Source organism: Phoenix dactylifera, chromosome 7, assembly GCF_051530095.1.
Source record: "Phoenix dactylifera cultivar Ajwa chromosome 7, Ajwa_hap1_PhDact_Kaust_v1.1, whole genome shotgun sequence".
NCBI lineage: Eukaryota > Viridiplantae > Streptophyta > Magnoliopsida > Arecales > Arecaceae > Phoenix > Phoenix dactylifera.
Window position 1 is genome coordinate 20,781,580 of NC_143196.1, and position 16,910 is coordinate 20,798,489.

General features: G+C 36.2%; 1 protein-coding gene across 6 annotated transcripts; it reads right to left on the reverse strand.

Annotated features, from left to right (window-relative positions):
* Positions 1-1,131: 1,131 nt before the first annotated feature.
* On the reverse strand, positions 1,132-15,602 carry LOC120103672 (Thioredoxin superfamily protein). 6 transcript variants are annotated; one of them, XM_039121055.3, is made up of 5 exons: positions 14,513-15,601; positions 7,371-7,424; positions 6,575-6,625; positions 3,448-3,589; positions 1,132-3,366 (listed from the first exon to the last, which is right to left on the reverse strand). In XM_039121055.3, exons 1-4 carry the CDS (start codon positions 14,987-14,989, stop codon positions 3,479-3,481), a joined length of 693 nt encoding a protein of 230 aa, XP_038976983.1. In that variant the 5' UTR covers positions 14,990-15,601; the 3' UTR covers positions 1,132-3,366; positions 3,448-3,478. The 6 variants fall into 6 exon arrangements, 4 of the variants coding, with proteins under 4 accessions (XP_038976983.1, XP_038976982.1, XP_038976985.1 ...); XR_015967349.2 differs by lacking the exon at positions 6,575-6,625 and adding an exon at positions 3,734-3,919 and having other exon boundaries at positions 1,132-3,589; XM_039121054.3 differs by having other exon boundaries at positions 1,132-3,589; positions 14,513-15,602.
* Between the last annotated feature and the right edge of the window lie 1,308 nt (positions 15,603-16,910).

Sequence of the window (16,910 nt, forward strand, 5' to 3'; positions counted from 1 at the left end):
GCCCGGCTCTTACTCAACTTAGGCTTTGGGTCGGGCCTCAGGCTTTATAACCATTTTAATTTTTTAAAAAATACTAGAAAATACCAAAAATATCTTTTAAATATTCATAAAAATGCAAAATATAAATAATTAAATATCACCAGCAATCTACAATGTGTTTACTATCCTATTAAGTTCATATATCAACAACAATTATCGATTAAGTATACAAACAAATCAAATATAAACAAATAATGCAAAAATATAAAAAAATAGGATGGCCCAGGCTCGAGTTGAGCTTTAATCCTCAAGCTCTTTTATCCTCAGGCTGTCCTAGTAGGTCTAAACCCTTGGCCCGAGCCTGCCCAAAAGGCTTCAAGCTCAAGCAAGGCAGGCTAACCGGCCCATGATTAGGTCTCTTGACAATCTCTTCTAGCATTTACAAGGAGACTCTATGGTGGTTTCTTCCATGGATAACTTTCTTCATATGGGTACTTCCGACAACAACTACACTAAGGTAGTTATTTTCAACAATATCTCCTTTCTAACACTAATCTCTATACGAATTTCTTTGGTAGTTGTCTCATGTATACAAATTTTAAGGATAGTTTTCTCCGGAAAATACTTCTTAAGTACTTTACTAAATGTATCCCCTGTTTCAGACTTTAAGATGCCAAGTCTTGTAGATAGACCATCCGGACAAGTGATTGAATAATCAATGATCAAACAGTTAATTTGAATATTTTTTCAGTCACTAGTTACCATTTGACAAAATTAGAGTGCAAACAATAATTCTTAGTGATAATGCTCCCCCCCTTTTATTGTGAAAAAACGGAAAAATGGACCATTGATCCACTCTGACTTTGGAATCCTACATTATATGCCTTTCATGGTGTGCTTAGAATTTGCATTTTATATTCCCTCATATCATTCATTACTTGACTCTCGCAACAAATCCCTGGATTGACCAAGGTTTTTCAATCCTCGCCCCTGCTTGAGTCTATCATCATCTTTTGATTCACGCCAACTTGGTTTTCACATGAAAGAATTTCACCATCCATCATGCCTTCGAACATTTCTAGCAACTTTGCCTTGGATAAATCTTCTTCATTGTTTCTATGGTTTGTCCAAAGTGTTATCAGAATCTCTCCCTTCAAATTTATATAGAATCAGAATTCTCATTAGCTTGGCTCTTTTGCTTTCATTGAGATCTATACCTGCTTTTGCTTCATGGAGTTCATTTCAGCACCGATCTTGAACAATCAAACTGCTGTCAAAAATTTTCATTTCCACTGACTTGTCAGATTGGACACAATTGCAGACTAACTTCATTGTTTCAATGAACCCCATAATGTCATAGGACTCCATGAAACCAATATCATGTTCTCAAGATAGCAGATAAATTACTGCAGTGAAGTATCTAGAATAAGCAGTTCATCTCTCTTTTGCATTATGTTTCTTAAAAGTCAGTCATCTTCTTTTCCACAAATTGGTAGGTCATTTCTCTTCAAAAGTGTCCACATCCATACTTTTTGTGTCTTCTCTTCTATCTAATGTCACATTATTTCCCTTTCAACACATTACATGCTGGCCTATATGGTCAACTTCTTCATTTTACAACATATAATGCCTGTTACCAATCTAGCGAATTTTTCAAACAGTCCATAGCTTGTGATTTCATGCAATTTCTTTCACAGACATCCAAGTTCGATTATATTATCATGTCTCTAGCATTAAAACTTTATTACCAAATTCACCAACAGAACTGGTGAATCAGACTGCATCTCAAGCAATTAGGCTTTTCCCAGGACCTAGAACCCAAGCATTTCCATACCTTAGTTGAGGTGCTACCTTCTGAGAAATTTTCCCTTCTTTTAGTAGATTGCACTTCCTTTTCTCACTCTTCTGTCAGTAAGGTGATAAGCTCTTGGCAAACAATCCAAAGTAAGCTTGAGAGCAGTATTAGAGATACATTGAATAGAAGCAGACCTCTTTTTTGTGACGAGCTTCTTTTATCTTTAAGTATATACATTAATAAAAGTTATGAGGTATGCGAACATATGCTTACATGCATAGCAACTTGCATACTTACCGAGTCGTAGCATTGTATATTAGTGATTGCATGACCTGAGATAGTGAATTCATTCAAACACTAACTCCTAATGTTTCAGTACCAATCAATGTTTTCATGATAGAATTAAGCATAATTTATAGAAGAAAGAAATAGAGAAAAAGGAACTAACTTAGATTGCACTTCGTAACTGTTATAAGATCTCTTTTCACAGGATTCTTTTTTTATGTCCTTGTTAGTATGGGTAAACCAAACCGCAATCATTAAAAACTCGTGGATGTGCTTAACATAAAATCCAAAGTGATAAATATGTAGAGTTACTGATGTGCAGATTAGTGTACATCAGAACTCAGAGAAGATATCTGAATGTCTAATTTAAAAAGCAAGTGAACTCTAATGTGTGAGAACACGCAAAATAGAAAGCAAATGAATTGGTAATATAAATAGCTTTTGCTGACCCCAAATAGTTGGCTAGAGGCTTGATGGCCAAGGTTATGACAAGTAACAGAAGACACAAGGCATGAGATACGACCTAATGTTGCAAGCTGGACATGGGCTCTTGTATTATTAGAACCAAATAATTAACTTGGATGTGTTATACCATCTATTTGGTAAACTTTCATATGATACATAAACTTAAGAGGTTACTGGAAGAAGTTCTTAGTCTGACTCCGTCAATTGATATTGAGCCTGATAAGCAACTGAAGGCAAGAAAGGGCCCAACCACACAGTTGGAAGCCTATTTGCCAGGAAAGAAAGCATACCTTATAGGTTACGGAAATTTTCCAATTGTACAACAAACACACACACAAAAAAAAAGAGACACACATGCTTATAATCACCATATCTGGACTTGAGACAAAATAACGCCAAGACTCCTAAGATATCCTAGTTACTGCATCAAACATATTTAAATTTTCAGTATAGTCAAATTGCTAAGAATTAAGTCATAGTCCGAGTTTTTCTCACTGCACATACATATTTTCTTGTATTATTATCAATATGAGTAGACTTTATAATTTGTCATGTGCCAGAGAAACAGGTATAAGAATAACTAACAGGAGACAAACTTTTACAAGAACATAGAAGAACATGGTAATTAAAAAAAGAGAGCGGATCGGCTTACAGTTAAATAATTGAAGCCTGAAAGATTCTCTCTACTTGTATGAATCTTTAGCCTAGTAGGAAAAACTTCATAGTTCCAAACAATGAGATAAGAACCTCTCATGTACAGCTAAAGAGGCTTCAGGATAGCAAAACATTAAAGCTCAATAGCAAGTGTCCATTCAGGTAGGTCATCAAGAGGATTTGAGGATCTGTGGAAAATGCCATGTTTGCCAAACAGAAGAGTCAGTTTCTACATTCATGGGTCTTCAATCATATTACAAAATGCTCACCTGCACAGTATCGAAAAAGGAACTCCGTGATTTAGAGAGGAGATGTATATTTTTGAATGGCAGACACAATTCTCTCCTTATCTCTGGTTGGAAATGCTTCCAACAGGACCCCGTCTTTATAGAAGTGAAATAGTGGTACTGCCTGCATGGATGTATTCAGCAATATGGCCAATTAAAGAAAATAATTCAGCAAAATATGAAACTGGATCAGCTGTTGCTTCACTATAATTTTCTGTCAGATGATAATTAGGGAGAACATAGATGCATGCCACATCAATTTTCTGACCTGAATCCTATTAACCCAAAAATAACATGAGAACAGGATGATGAATACAGAAGGTGATGCGAAAGTTAGAGCATGAGCTCATAAGGCAACAAGGGATGTGAATAATCATGGGCTACATTGCCTCGGGTGCTCCGAGATATTCTGTTTTCTGATTTTATTGGGTGTATCCGTACTCGTCAGAATCGCCTGGCCTAGCAAAAAAAAGAAAAAAAATCATGGGCTAGATTCCAAGAATCCTACGTGGCACCTCCAAGCACTTTGAATCATATGCCAATAGGATTTTAAAAAGGACGAAGTTGTTTAAATGGCTTATTTGAAAGAACAAAGATGAAAAAGATAAATCAATATGTTTATTGTTATTGCAGGGGAAAAAAACAATGAAGACATAAGAGGATAAAGATCAAGAAGGAAGAGTCGAAGAACGAAAAAAAGAAAATGAGGGTAGGAGGGTGGTTAGAGAGTTTGCTTGTCAATGTTCCATTTACTAGTCCAGTGTCACAAGAAAAAAGAAACAGAAACCTCTTGATAGCCATATAAAGCAAATATCCCTATACATTAAATATCCTAGGTCCTAGCTATCCACAAGCCAGCTTGATTTCAAGTCAAAATTTAGCAAATGTGCTGACCTAGAGCTATGCTTAACTTGCTCGAGCACAACTCAATTAATCTCGAAATATGAATATGTGTGAAAAAAATATATATCTAGTGTATTATTTTATTATTATTTTATAGATACATATTCTTACAATTACCTATTATAAATTCACACAGTTGATATAGAACAAAATATATTTTAGCTATCAGTTTTAAGATATAATCGGGATAATTAACCCAAAGTGGACAAATGAAAGTCTTGAAAGACCTTGAGCTCTTACCAGATACCAGATCTCTTAAAAGAGCTTTGTGAGTAGCTTGATTTTGGATCGAACTTAAGTGAGCTAGTTTGAGCTTGGCTAAATTATAAAATGAACAAGCTTTAGCTAGACTAGCTCGCTTGAGCTTGGTTCGTATCTAACCCTAATCATAGCAAAGTGTAATTTAATAAGTATTAAAAAACTAAAATTAAAAATAATGTATTAAAATGTTAATTTAATAAGTATTATGGATCTGATATTCTTTTCTTTCAACTATTAAAATGATCCATAGTGTGGCTGCTAAAGGTAGAATAAGACCATTTGTCCTTCAAGTCATTTAGAGAACAAGGGGTTCAAGTCACCATACTAATAATGCATTGGTTTTGGCCATCTCCATATTGGCTAAGTCTATTCTTTCCTAGGACAAACATGAAGATATTTATGAGAAACCAATATGGAGAACTGAGTCCTTCATTATTCAATATGATAACAAATAAAATGAAAAAGACAAAAAAAAGAGAAAAAATATCTTATCATAGATAAATTTCATTGAACAAGCATCTTCCACTATGCAACAATGAAAACAATGAGTCCTCATCAAATGCAAATTTCAAAATAGAGGAAAGAAATCTATGTCGCCTATATAAGTTCTATCAAAATGACAAATTTCATTGTTCAACACGATAAATGGAGAACAAATAATGCAAGACCCTCAAAAAGAAAGGTAAATAAAAAATGCAAATACAATCAAAAATCAAAGGGTCAATTACATAAAAATTCCTCGAAGGTGCCACTATCAAAAAAATGGTTAACTCAATGGTGTAATTTTCATATTTCCCCGTCGTAACATCTGACAACAGTTTTTTTATCCCTCCACAAGCCACGAGTATTTGCATGTCATTTACTCAAAATAAATATTAATTTGAAAGTGGGCCCTACAAGAGCAGTTGTCTGCAGATGCAGGACAAAAATGGGGGTATTGGTCTATTTGGATGTTGAAAATGAAGATATCTGACATATTTGGATGACAATCTTGTCTATATCAGCTATGTCAAACTGGACAAAAATTTTAGAAAATGTCTTGCTGCCTTCTTCCAAGATTCTCCTCTCCCCATTCCTCTCTGCAGCCACTTGTCGGCAACACCCATGTGCTGCCCAAATGCACCATCGGAGCCAACAGTATAGGTGGTGCCAACCCCAAGCTGCCATCCTATCTAATTATGTGCAATCAACTAGTCATTAGTTTTCCTCATTTTCTGAATGTCCCAATCATTTATTAGGAATGTATTTATCTTTTAGCATCATGAGACCCATGACCTATTGTTATACATGATCCTCTTACTCCATGAAACAATTTCTCTTATTAGATTTGCTTCCACCCATCTATTGAAATTGCTTCCTCCTATCTCTTAACTTGAAAGTCATTAAGACTCCATAAACATTAATAGTGCTAGCCACAGTTCCCAAAAATATAAAATTCTTTTCAAGAGGGGGCCCACATAACATCAATTGAGATACTTTGTCCATTTTAATGGACAGATCCCAATCTTGGACCCCTAAATTACCAACTCCCAATAGAAATTTTAGCTATTTCATATGTCACTTCTCCATCAGCAACTACGACCACTGTGAAGGATCTTTTGGTGAAGCTAATTAAGACTCACTGCAATTTTCAAGCATCAATAAGGACATTATCATGGCACAAAACAACCAAATTCCGTCAAAGTATAAAACTGCCATAGCAGAAATTAGCATCTAAATGTTACAATTTAAACATTCAGAAAAATAGTGAATGATAGCAACGAGGTTAGGCTTTCCAAAGACCAGAAGAATTTCTAGCAAAAAACAATGTCATCATCACAAATAATCATGAGAAACCAGACAAAGAAATACAATTCTAGATCTGCAATAGATTTCATAAAGTTAAGGAACAATGGAAAAGGAAGGAAAGGGGAGGAGAGAGAGATTGCACAAATTGTCAGCATACAGCTGCTTCTGCTTTTCTCTGACATGCCAAGCACCCTCTTTCACCCTTCTCCTAAGATAGGATTGTTGTGTTTGAATAAGGCAAGGGTAAATGAATTTAAAGTAAAACTTAATCATTTAAGAACTTATATATGGTATACAGGTGCAGCTTAAGATAACTAACTGTTAGCTTAGTACAACATGACAGATCATGCAAGTCATAACTAAGCTACTTAGTTTCGTGGTAGAACACAATATACCTTTACATGCAATATCTGGATAAGGAGACCTGCCCCTTGGGCTCAAGGTGTTAGTTAAGCAGTGGAGTGACTACTTAGTTTCCTGCCAGATCCTCAATATATCTATCTGCTTTTCCTACCAGGGGCTGGGAGGGAGAGCCTTCCCTCTTTGACCAGGATTACCTATTCATGATAGAGTATATCTCTTGAGACCCTAATAATATAGATCCCCACAGATATAAAGGTTATCAGATCATGGAAAAGATCATGGATGATATCAGTTGTATATCCACTTCCTTTGTTACCAAGAATGCATATTCATGACAGAGGAAACTTTTAAGAAAACTAATAATAGAGATCCCACAAATATAATGGTTATCCAAATCAAATACCATGAAAAGGCTCTGTCCTATATCAAAGTCCTGTAGTACAGAAGCACAAAAGAAACCTTTAAGATACAATCACAGGAATAATAATGTAAATAATATTCCTTGCTAAGTTACTGGCAATGGTTCAAAGCAACAGTCAGTATGGTCTATCAGTCAAATAAATAAGAATAACAAGGATCAAGAGAACTACCTTAATGCGTAGCTGTTCTGCAACCTCAGATTGCTCATCATATTCATCAATAACCTAAGATTTCATGAAACAGAGAAACTTGTAGTGAGATAAAGAATAACATGATACATATAATTCATTTAATATATCATGAGTCTTAGCCAGTTAATATTTAACAATCATGGGACATGAAAAGAATTTAAAACTCTATAAATTACTAATCCTGTTGCAAGAGAATTGGAACATCCCACTTTTATCCAACAATAACAAATTTGGGTAAAAGGAAGCTGTTATAGGAACAATTGTATAGCCCAGTATAAACAGAATTCATTGTCTAGTGAGTACTATATGTTTGCATATATTGGGTTTTCTTTCAATGATAATGCATTTGCATTTGCAATATCTTCTGCTCAAGTTCTTATTATGCATGCAAGTTCTGCATCTCTTACAAATTTTGCATCATTTGATCTAGAGGTTGAAATGGGAACAAGAACAAGAATTTAAAAACCATAAAAAATCTTGTCACGAGACACCCCAAGATGACAAATTATATGTTCTCGTATCTGTATAGCAAGTTGATATTCTGTCACCCCACTAAAGCCCATACTCAACAAGCAATAACAATGTGATCCCACACTGCTGCCCAAAGTTAGGGTGCTGTGCAGTATTTATTACATGGCAGAATGAGAATTCAAAGTTTAGTTTGAAGATTGAACAAATTGCAAGTACATAAATCTTTTCATGAGTTTACTTCATGTCAGAATTAAAGTAGTTAGGTATATAGGTTTCACAGCTAGGAGTGTACCAGTAATATCATAACATTAATATTGGCTACCTGCCTGTGCTGACTATCAGGAGAACCACAAGTTCAACTGCTACTGTGTAGAAACTGCTATTGGGCGCGTCATATCAAAAAAATATAAGTCAAAAATTGAAAACTGACCAACATAATTCCACAATGGATCAGCTAAATGGATCTGTCAATGGGTTGCAATCTAGCATAGAAAACAGAAAGATGAGCTTGATCAACATTATACTAGAGAAGGAATGTAGTTGCCCAAGATGTTTATGCAATAAAATTCAACTTCAGCAACCCATGAAACTGTAAATTAATATAAAGTAGAATGACCATGTTGCAGAGATTTAGTGATGGAAAACAAGGAGTGACCAGTAGGATTACTAAATGTAGTGATTCCTTGATGCACTATAGTTGAAAAACATGTTCAGGAAGCTCAGTTGAGCCAAAATCTATTTCTTCTGAGAAGACTTAAAAGCAAGTTTCGCTAAGTATATAATGAATTACGAGGAATTAAAATCCAAACTTTGGAGGGTCAACTTTTCAATTTTTAACTGTAGTGGTATTTCTCAAAGCTTATGGTCTCATGAATTTTATGATACATAAACAGTATTAAAAGATAAAAGTCCATAAAAAAGTCTCAAAAATTACTCACTAGAACATGTCAGCTAAAATAATACTTAAAAGTTAAAAGCATTTAGTGCTTCAACAGGATGATTCTTTTTCAAATGTACTGCATATATACACACTATGCATTTTTCTGTGCAAATCCTATATTCTTCCCCAAGGCCAGCAATGGTATGTGATTACAAATCTTCTTCTTCTTTTGCTAACATGACTTACTTTTTCTCTACAGCACCTCTTTGATTTATCTCTGAGAAACTGAAGTTTAAACACCAAATTTGCAGTTTTAATACCATCCACCTTAACTGACTTCCACTAAGTTCGGACTAAAGCATCAAATCCTTCATAATTAAACAAGATGTTCTCGAATCTTAAAGGAGGACCAAACAAGGAAGATAAACCAAAGTCTAGACTGAACTCCACCAAGTTCAGACAAAAGCATCAAATCCTTCATATTAAAATCTGATGTTCCCAAATCTGAAAGGATGATTAGATGAGGAAGATCGACCAAATCTAGAAAAGGAACATGATGGGAAGTAGTAACAGAAAGAGACCTGCAGAAAGCCTTAGGAAAATTATCCTTCCAATCCATTGAAATAAGAAATCAGTCTAGTTGAGTAAAACAAGGATCCTCCAACTTGTTAGACCAGGCATATTTTCTGCCCTCTACAGGTACATCAATGTGGCCCAAATTTCTGATAAAATCATTACATGTTAACATAGCTGAGGTGCCATAGGATCCCTCTCATGCGAAAACCATGTCAAGTTAAAATCACCTGTTAGAACCCAAGGCAAATGGAGCCTAGGACAGATGGGAGTTTTAGTCAAGAATTTGCTTTGGAGTCTTCAGACATTTGGTTCATAAACCCTATTTAGAATCCATCTAAAACCATCCAATTTGGATGTTAGTTCTATGATTAAACTATACTTCCCCTTAAAGAAACATATTCATTCATAATCATCCTCCCTACAACAGACTAAAATCCCACCTGAAGAACCTGTGCAGGTAAATCTGCCCATTGGTCAAAGTAATTGCCACATGAAGATCTTATCACCCTCAGAACAACATTCTCCAGTTTAGTCTCTTGGCAGCCTGCTATTGTGCACCTTGGGTCTTTGATACCATTCTTAACAACCATTCCCTTAGCAGCTCTCCATAAACCAACAACATTCCAGGGCAGGATAGCCATTAAGCCAAAAGAAAATAACAACATCTACAACCATCAGCAAGACACAATGCTCCATCCATAACCACCAATCCAACCCAAAAACAGAACATCACAGAGCAAATGTAACAATATACTAGACCATTCCTCATACAAAACCCAATATCAAATACTCCTTTATATACCATAGGGGAAAGCAAAAATCATTCACATATACATTGCCAATACCGAATACCAGGAACATATGATCTCAAAAAAAGGGGAGGGGGGGGGGGATCCAAAAACCTGCACAAAAAGGGACATTGGTAATAGTGAATGCTTTCTGATCCTTATCTATATCGGAACATCAAGAGGCCATAATATTATATCAGGTTACAAGTTATTACTGATTTATCCTCATGCCAGCCTGTATGAATACCCTTTTAATAAAGTCTTTCCACTATTTTATGATTATTTGATAAAACCCCCTTTAAAGCCGTTCGACTTTCTATAATCCTTTTATATCTTTTTTGCTTAGGTTAAATAAACTGCAAACTAAGGCCTTCTTTGATATCACCTTTTTTTCCCGTTTTTCATTTTAAAAGTAAAAACATGAAATCCAATGCAAGAAAGATGTTTGATCCCTCATTTTTATTTTTTTAACTCTTAAAAGCAAATTTTATAATTTATAGAAAAGTGAAAGTGAAAAATTTTTACTTCCATTTTTTCTTAAAATAACTTTTTAGGCCATAAAACCAACTTCTCCTCCTTGACACGAATCACCTCTTATCTCTCCCAAAAATGGCACCTCCATTGCCACATCATGATAGCTCCTCCAATTCTCGTATGTTCCCAGCTAGTGCTAGAAATATTCTTCAATGATACGATGACTTTTTTCCTCCTTTTTTATGTGAGGATCTGTGCGAGAATACGTTTAGTCCCACATTGGCAATGAATTAGGTAGATCTTGGATACTTGTAGAGGGCCAAGAAACCCAAATAGCACCTTTTAGGTCACCTTTTTGGGTGAGGTCCTCGGTTGTTACAAAGGGTATCAGAATGGACCTGATACATGACCCATATGGACTTAGAAACTACAGCACGAGCCTATTTGGGTTAACCATGAGCTAATCATGGTGTTTGTGATTGGATTTGTGGTACTTACGATTGGATTTGAGCCAAGTCTTAAACAAAAAAGTACGTAAGGACCCGTGCAGGTGTGTGTTTGGTCCAGCATTGGCTATGCACTAGGTAGATGTTCAATACTTATATGGGGTCAAGGAATCTAAATAGTACCATCCAACTATCTTTTTTGAGTAAGATCCTGAGTTGTTACAAATAATATCAGACTGAACCCGGTCTATAGCTAAATAGATTAGGAGATACTACAGCATGTGCCTATTTGGGCTAACATAGGCTGATTGTGGTATTTGTTTCTAGCACTTGTGAATGGATTTGAATGAATTTTTGGATCCTTAGATAGCGAGGATACAAAGTCTTAAACTAGGGAGGGGCGACTATATAAGTGTGCATTTAGTCCCATATCAGCTATGCATTGGGTAGATCTTGGATAATTATACAGGGTTAAGAAACTCAGATAATACCTTCCAACTAGCCTTTTTAGGTAAGGTCATGAGTTATTGCAAATGATACTAAAGCAGATCAAACCCATGAACAATGTGCTAGATGATATTGTAGCACAGGGCCCATTTGGGTTGACCACAAGCTAATCACGATACATATGATTATATTTGTAGTAATTGTGAATGGAATTTAATAGATTTGGATCTTTAGCTTAGAAAGGATGCCAAAGTTTAAACAAGGGGAGCATGTGAGAACCTATGCAAGTGTGCGTTTAGTCCCACATCAACTATACACTAGATAAATCTTAAGTACTTATACAAGGCCAAGAAATTGAAATAATACCTTTCGGCTTGTCTTTTTAGGTGAGGTCTTGGGTTGTTACAAATGATATTAGATTGAACCCGACCTATAGCCCATGGAAACTAGAAAAAACTACAGCATGGACCCATTTAGGCTAACCACAGGCTGATCATAATTTTTTTGATTGGATTTATGGTACTTGTGATTAGATTTGAGCGAAAGCTTAAATAGAAAGATTATGTGAGGATCCATGAAAGCATATATTTAGTTCTACATCGGCTATTATTAGGTAGATCTTGGGTACTTATATAGAGCGAAGGAACACAAATAATACCTTCTAGCAAGCATTTTTAGGTGAGGTCCTGGGTTGTTACATCTTAACTTCCCCCTTTGTCGTCCAATAACCCAGCTACATTGAAAAATTGATGCAAAGCACGCCCAGCATCCCCTCCCCAGCCCCTCCTCTATTGTGGCCCTTTGTTACTCCCTCCGACATTGCTCCAGCTCCCTATTTGATAATATCTTCCTAAAGCACAACACTTCAGCGAGCCACCACCAACTTCCCTTTGCATCCTCCTACAGCTTTGAAGATGTTGGTGTAGGATATAAGGCCATCGACAATAGAGGGAGGAGGTGCTGCTGAAGAAGGCATAGTCAAAAAGGAAGTGGGAGTCGGCATATAGGATGAGGAGGGGGTAGATGTTGATGACCCATTGTCCTTGAGAAAGTGGATGATGCGGAGCATGAGGTTGTAGATGTCAGAGCAGAAGTCGCCCCAAAGGGGAGGCCAGTGGGGCTCTAGTATATGTCAACATTCAATAAGATGGTCACCTTCACCTACTCGCCGAGGCCGGCCATGATGAGCACTACTTGGATGTTCTCAAGTGTTGGAAAGATAATCTGTTGGAATATGCCTTCGCCAGTCTTAAGGAAAGGTTCATTACTAACTACAACATGCTTGTGGGAACAAATCATTCCTAAGTCCATATAACCTTATATTATTTGAAACGTTTCTTTTATCTTGTGAGAGATCATTCTCTAAGTTATTCTTTATTCTAGATTCATTTGATGATTTATGAATTTTACTATTATTCATGATGTTCAAGTCCTCTTAATTTTGTGTTAGAATTGAAGAGTCTAGTTCAATCACCCATCATCTAGTACCTTACAGGTTTGGTATGATATGATCGGCACAGTACAGTACCCATTCCATACCAAAACAATTCTTTAACCATGTTTCTCAATTTTTATCTCAGTACACCTCAATACAGATCAGTAGATCACAATGCGGAAAGGTACATAACTCGGTTCGCCTCAATATAGGGTGAGACACCTTTGTACAGATCATGTACTAATCTGAACTTGAGTTTGTATCGGTTTCCTTTTGATACAGTACGAGGTGGTACAGCAGACCATGAGCTTATTATTTCCATCTATTTAGTCAATCATTCACTATTGGTTAATACATAATGGCAGTTGGTGATTGTACTAGACTCTCCTACATCAGAAAGGATCTAAATGCTTTATTTGTAACTTATTCAAAAATGCTCATGATGTACATATCAATAATCCTATCTATTGTTGGTGGTGGAGTATATTCGTAGCCTTGAAAGATTTTGTAGCAATAGCAACAGATGAGGAGATAAGGAGCTTGGTCTCATCTATCATGCGCTTTTGGATCTAGTGATAGTCATGAGAAAACGCCACAAAGGGATCTTACTTTGGTTACCAAACATTTTTTTTTAATTTATTGTGAAAAATAAAAAAACAACAATGATTACCAAACAGGTTTCTATTATCAGAAACTCAGAAAAAAAGGAAAAATAGAATTCTTGTTTTTAATTTTTTTAAAAAAGAAAAGTGATCATGATGCCAAGTGCAGGCTAAAGGTCCCATAATTCCATTTTGTGTTTTTGGCAAAAGAATAGAAGTCTAGTTCACTCGACTATATCCATCATCAGCACATCATTTATAGTTCCAATGACAGCGGAACACTAAATATAATAAACTTCGAATTTTGTGCACTTATTTTCTAGTTACTACCTTCTTTCTTCAACCTTGTCCCTTTCCCACATTATCCTTGCAGTTAGCTCATCTTCACATCACCAACTCTCTGGTAAGTTTATTACTCCACATCCTGTCATTTGCCTATGAACCTCAAATCCAACAATCCACACGATCCACCGAATTGTTCTGAATTTATAGCTCGAAGAACTTGTACTTTTCTTAATCCCTCTTCAGCAGTACTTTGCAAGTTACACTAAGTTGCCCCTCCTCACGAAGTTCTCTTTGTCCTTTTGCCAAACATCCCATCTACTTCCTCCAAGTTAGCTCTTTCTTTTATTTCTTGGATAAAGATTGCCATCATGTGCAAAATTACTCAGCATAAGACTATGCTTACTGAAATCTAAATGAAAAGAATCAAGACAGGAAGCAAATCCACCTTATATGACACTATTAAAACAACAAAAGAAGGCCTATACCATATCAAGAGATTCCAAACCATGCTTCCAGGCACTTGTACAATTCCACAAGTCTAAGCATAACTAATTGAGGCGTTTTTAGTCCTAATGGTAAAAACATCATATTCCTTTTCAGATATTAAGGTACAGGAAGAACTACAACTGCAAAATTACAATTGTCAACTTCCCTATATGAAAGAAATATAAACAACATCACAAGATCAATATATTAAGAAAAGGGAGCAGCACTCACATTATGCTTTAAGAAGACTACATCACCTTCTTGATCACCAGAACCTTTGCATAATTTTGCGAAGCCTTGTTCTATGTACTTGCAGCTGCCGCAAGATGTGCGATAGAAATCCACCACAACGAGCGAACCGGTCTCTTTTGCCTTGTCCAGTATCCTCCGGAATTCTTCCTCGGTCTTGAATTCTCTGACACAATCAACTGGACAGAGCTCGGCATCGTCTTCATCATTATCAAGTACTTCTCCCGGAGCTCCATTCAATGCTTGGCTGTTTTGGATGGCATTAAGGTGGCAATTAGTCTTGTTTCCCCTCTCCTCTAGTTTCAGATGTTTCAAGATGGGAAAGAATCTGGTATGGAATGGGAATCCTGAATACGAGAAGCTGGATAACATAGGAGGAGAACCAGAGTTTTGTAGTCCAAAAGGAAGTGGCAGAGCATTGGGAAGTGAGTTCGGATGGAGGGAACAACAGGTAATCATGGCCGTTGTAGCATTTAGTTACTGCAACATTGGAGCTTGGTATCTGTAGAAGGATTTATATGGGTCTTCCAATCCTATATGCTCTGTTAACTCCAAACTATTAGCATATGGAAAGAGCGAGGAAAAAACGAGTGAAACGAGTAGAGGTGCAGGTCATCAGTTGATCATATAGACGAGGAGAGTAAGTTGATGAATACCGCTCTGGGTTGATGGCTTTTCTCAGAGAACACTCTAGGTTGATCGTAGAGTTCCGGATATCGGATGAGGAGAAATATCTCATTTGGGAGGAAAGTCGCCAACAAATGGCAAAACTTTTGTGGCTGTGATGCATGCCACGCGCGATGCGAGCATGGGGTGGGGCTCAGCTGTTCCCGCAAACAGGAAACAAGCCAGGCTAAAAATTTGGAAAGACACTTGGTTGTCATCCCTGGATTCCATAAGATTAAAACAGTCCGTAAGACCAAAAATGAGAGAGAGCGAGAGAGATGGAAAGGAAAAACCCGTCAACTTTTCCCAATCTCTTCTCCTTCCATGGGTCCACACCTCAACTACCCTATACCTTCTCATCCCTGAATTGCACCATCTTGGTTGCAGGAGAAAACAATCCGTAAGATGAGAGAGAGAGAGAGAGAGAGAGAGAGAGAGAGAGTAAGGAAAGGAAAGTCCACACGTCAACTACCCTATTCTTTCTCTCCAGGAATGATCCAGGTATTTTTGGCCCTATAATATGGCACAAAGTTAACAAATACCAAATAATAAAAAAATTAAAATTTGTTAAAAATAAAAAATGCATAAAAGCTTAGTTACTCTGGTTGCAAATGAGGTTCATTCATATAATAAAAATCATCTATGGCCGAATTTGTACTGAACATTTTAGTAATTTTCTTTTCTATATGCACAGGCCAAGTTAAATTGAATAAGTGATTGCTATTTCATACAAACAATGCATTAAAAATCCAAAATCTAATTATTCATTATAAGATAACTTCTTCCATAAAAATCTTAATTATACAATATGCCAATTGGAGTAGTTCCGATTATACACATTGAACATTCTATAGTTGTGTTTCTTGTGAATTGCAGACTATATTAATTATTCTATATCTTTCAAATTTGTCAAGTTCCTTCAAATTGTAAGCTAGTGTAAGTAAATCTAGGATAATAGTTGTCATAGAAAATTATAGAATACCTTCTCAACTTAGGATCTGTCTCAAAGATACCCTCCTGACTTTAAAAAATTTCAAATGGTCTCTTCAAATTTCAAAATTATTTCAAAGTAGCCCTCTAGCTTCTGACCAACGGATAATGTTAGCATGTCATTTCAAATGATGAAAATACCCTCTTCCTCTTTTTGCCTATATGAATGTCTTTTTGAGTACCCTCCCCATATTGGGACTATTCTCTTCGAATCCCTGCTCCTATCCTCCATCCTCCGCACAATTTTTCAGCAACCACTGACATTTCGATCCTCTGCTCGAGTTCGATCGCCCCTCTAATCTTGCGCATCATCAAAGCAAGCATCCGCATAGCTGAAAAGACTCCATCGGACCGTGAAAGGAGCTTCACCTTCTTCGACCAGTAATGATTTTTTTCTCGAAATTTGTCCTTGCAAACATTTGATATAGTTACATTATGTGCTATAATATCTGTTTTGAGGTCGAAATTTGTTTGGTCTCTATTTTTCCTTAAAAATCCTAGAGTTATAATTCATTGTGCATATGGTTATTTGTTGCATATCCTCCTATGACAAGTTCATAGTTTAAGCTTGTTTAAATACATTGTTCACTGGTATGTGGTGCATTGGAGTTCCTCTTGTGATACATATGGTCTAATGATTGGTGTCTTACTATTCTTAAAAGATTTTTTTTTTGATTATGTACTTACGTGTGGCGGTCCTTTTTCTATGATTGAATGCCCAATT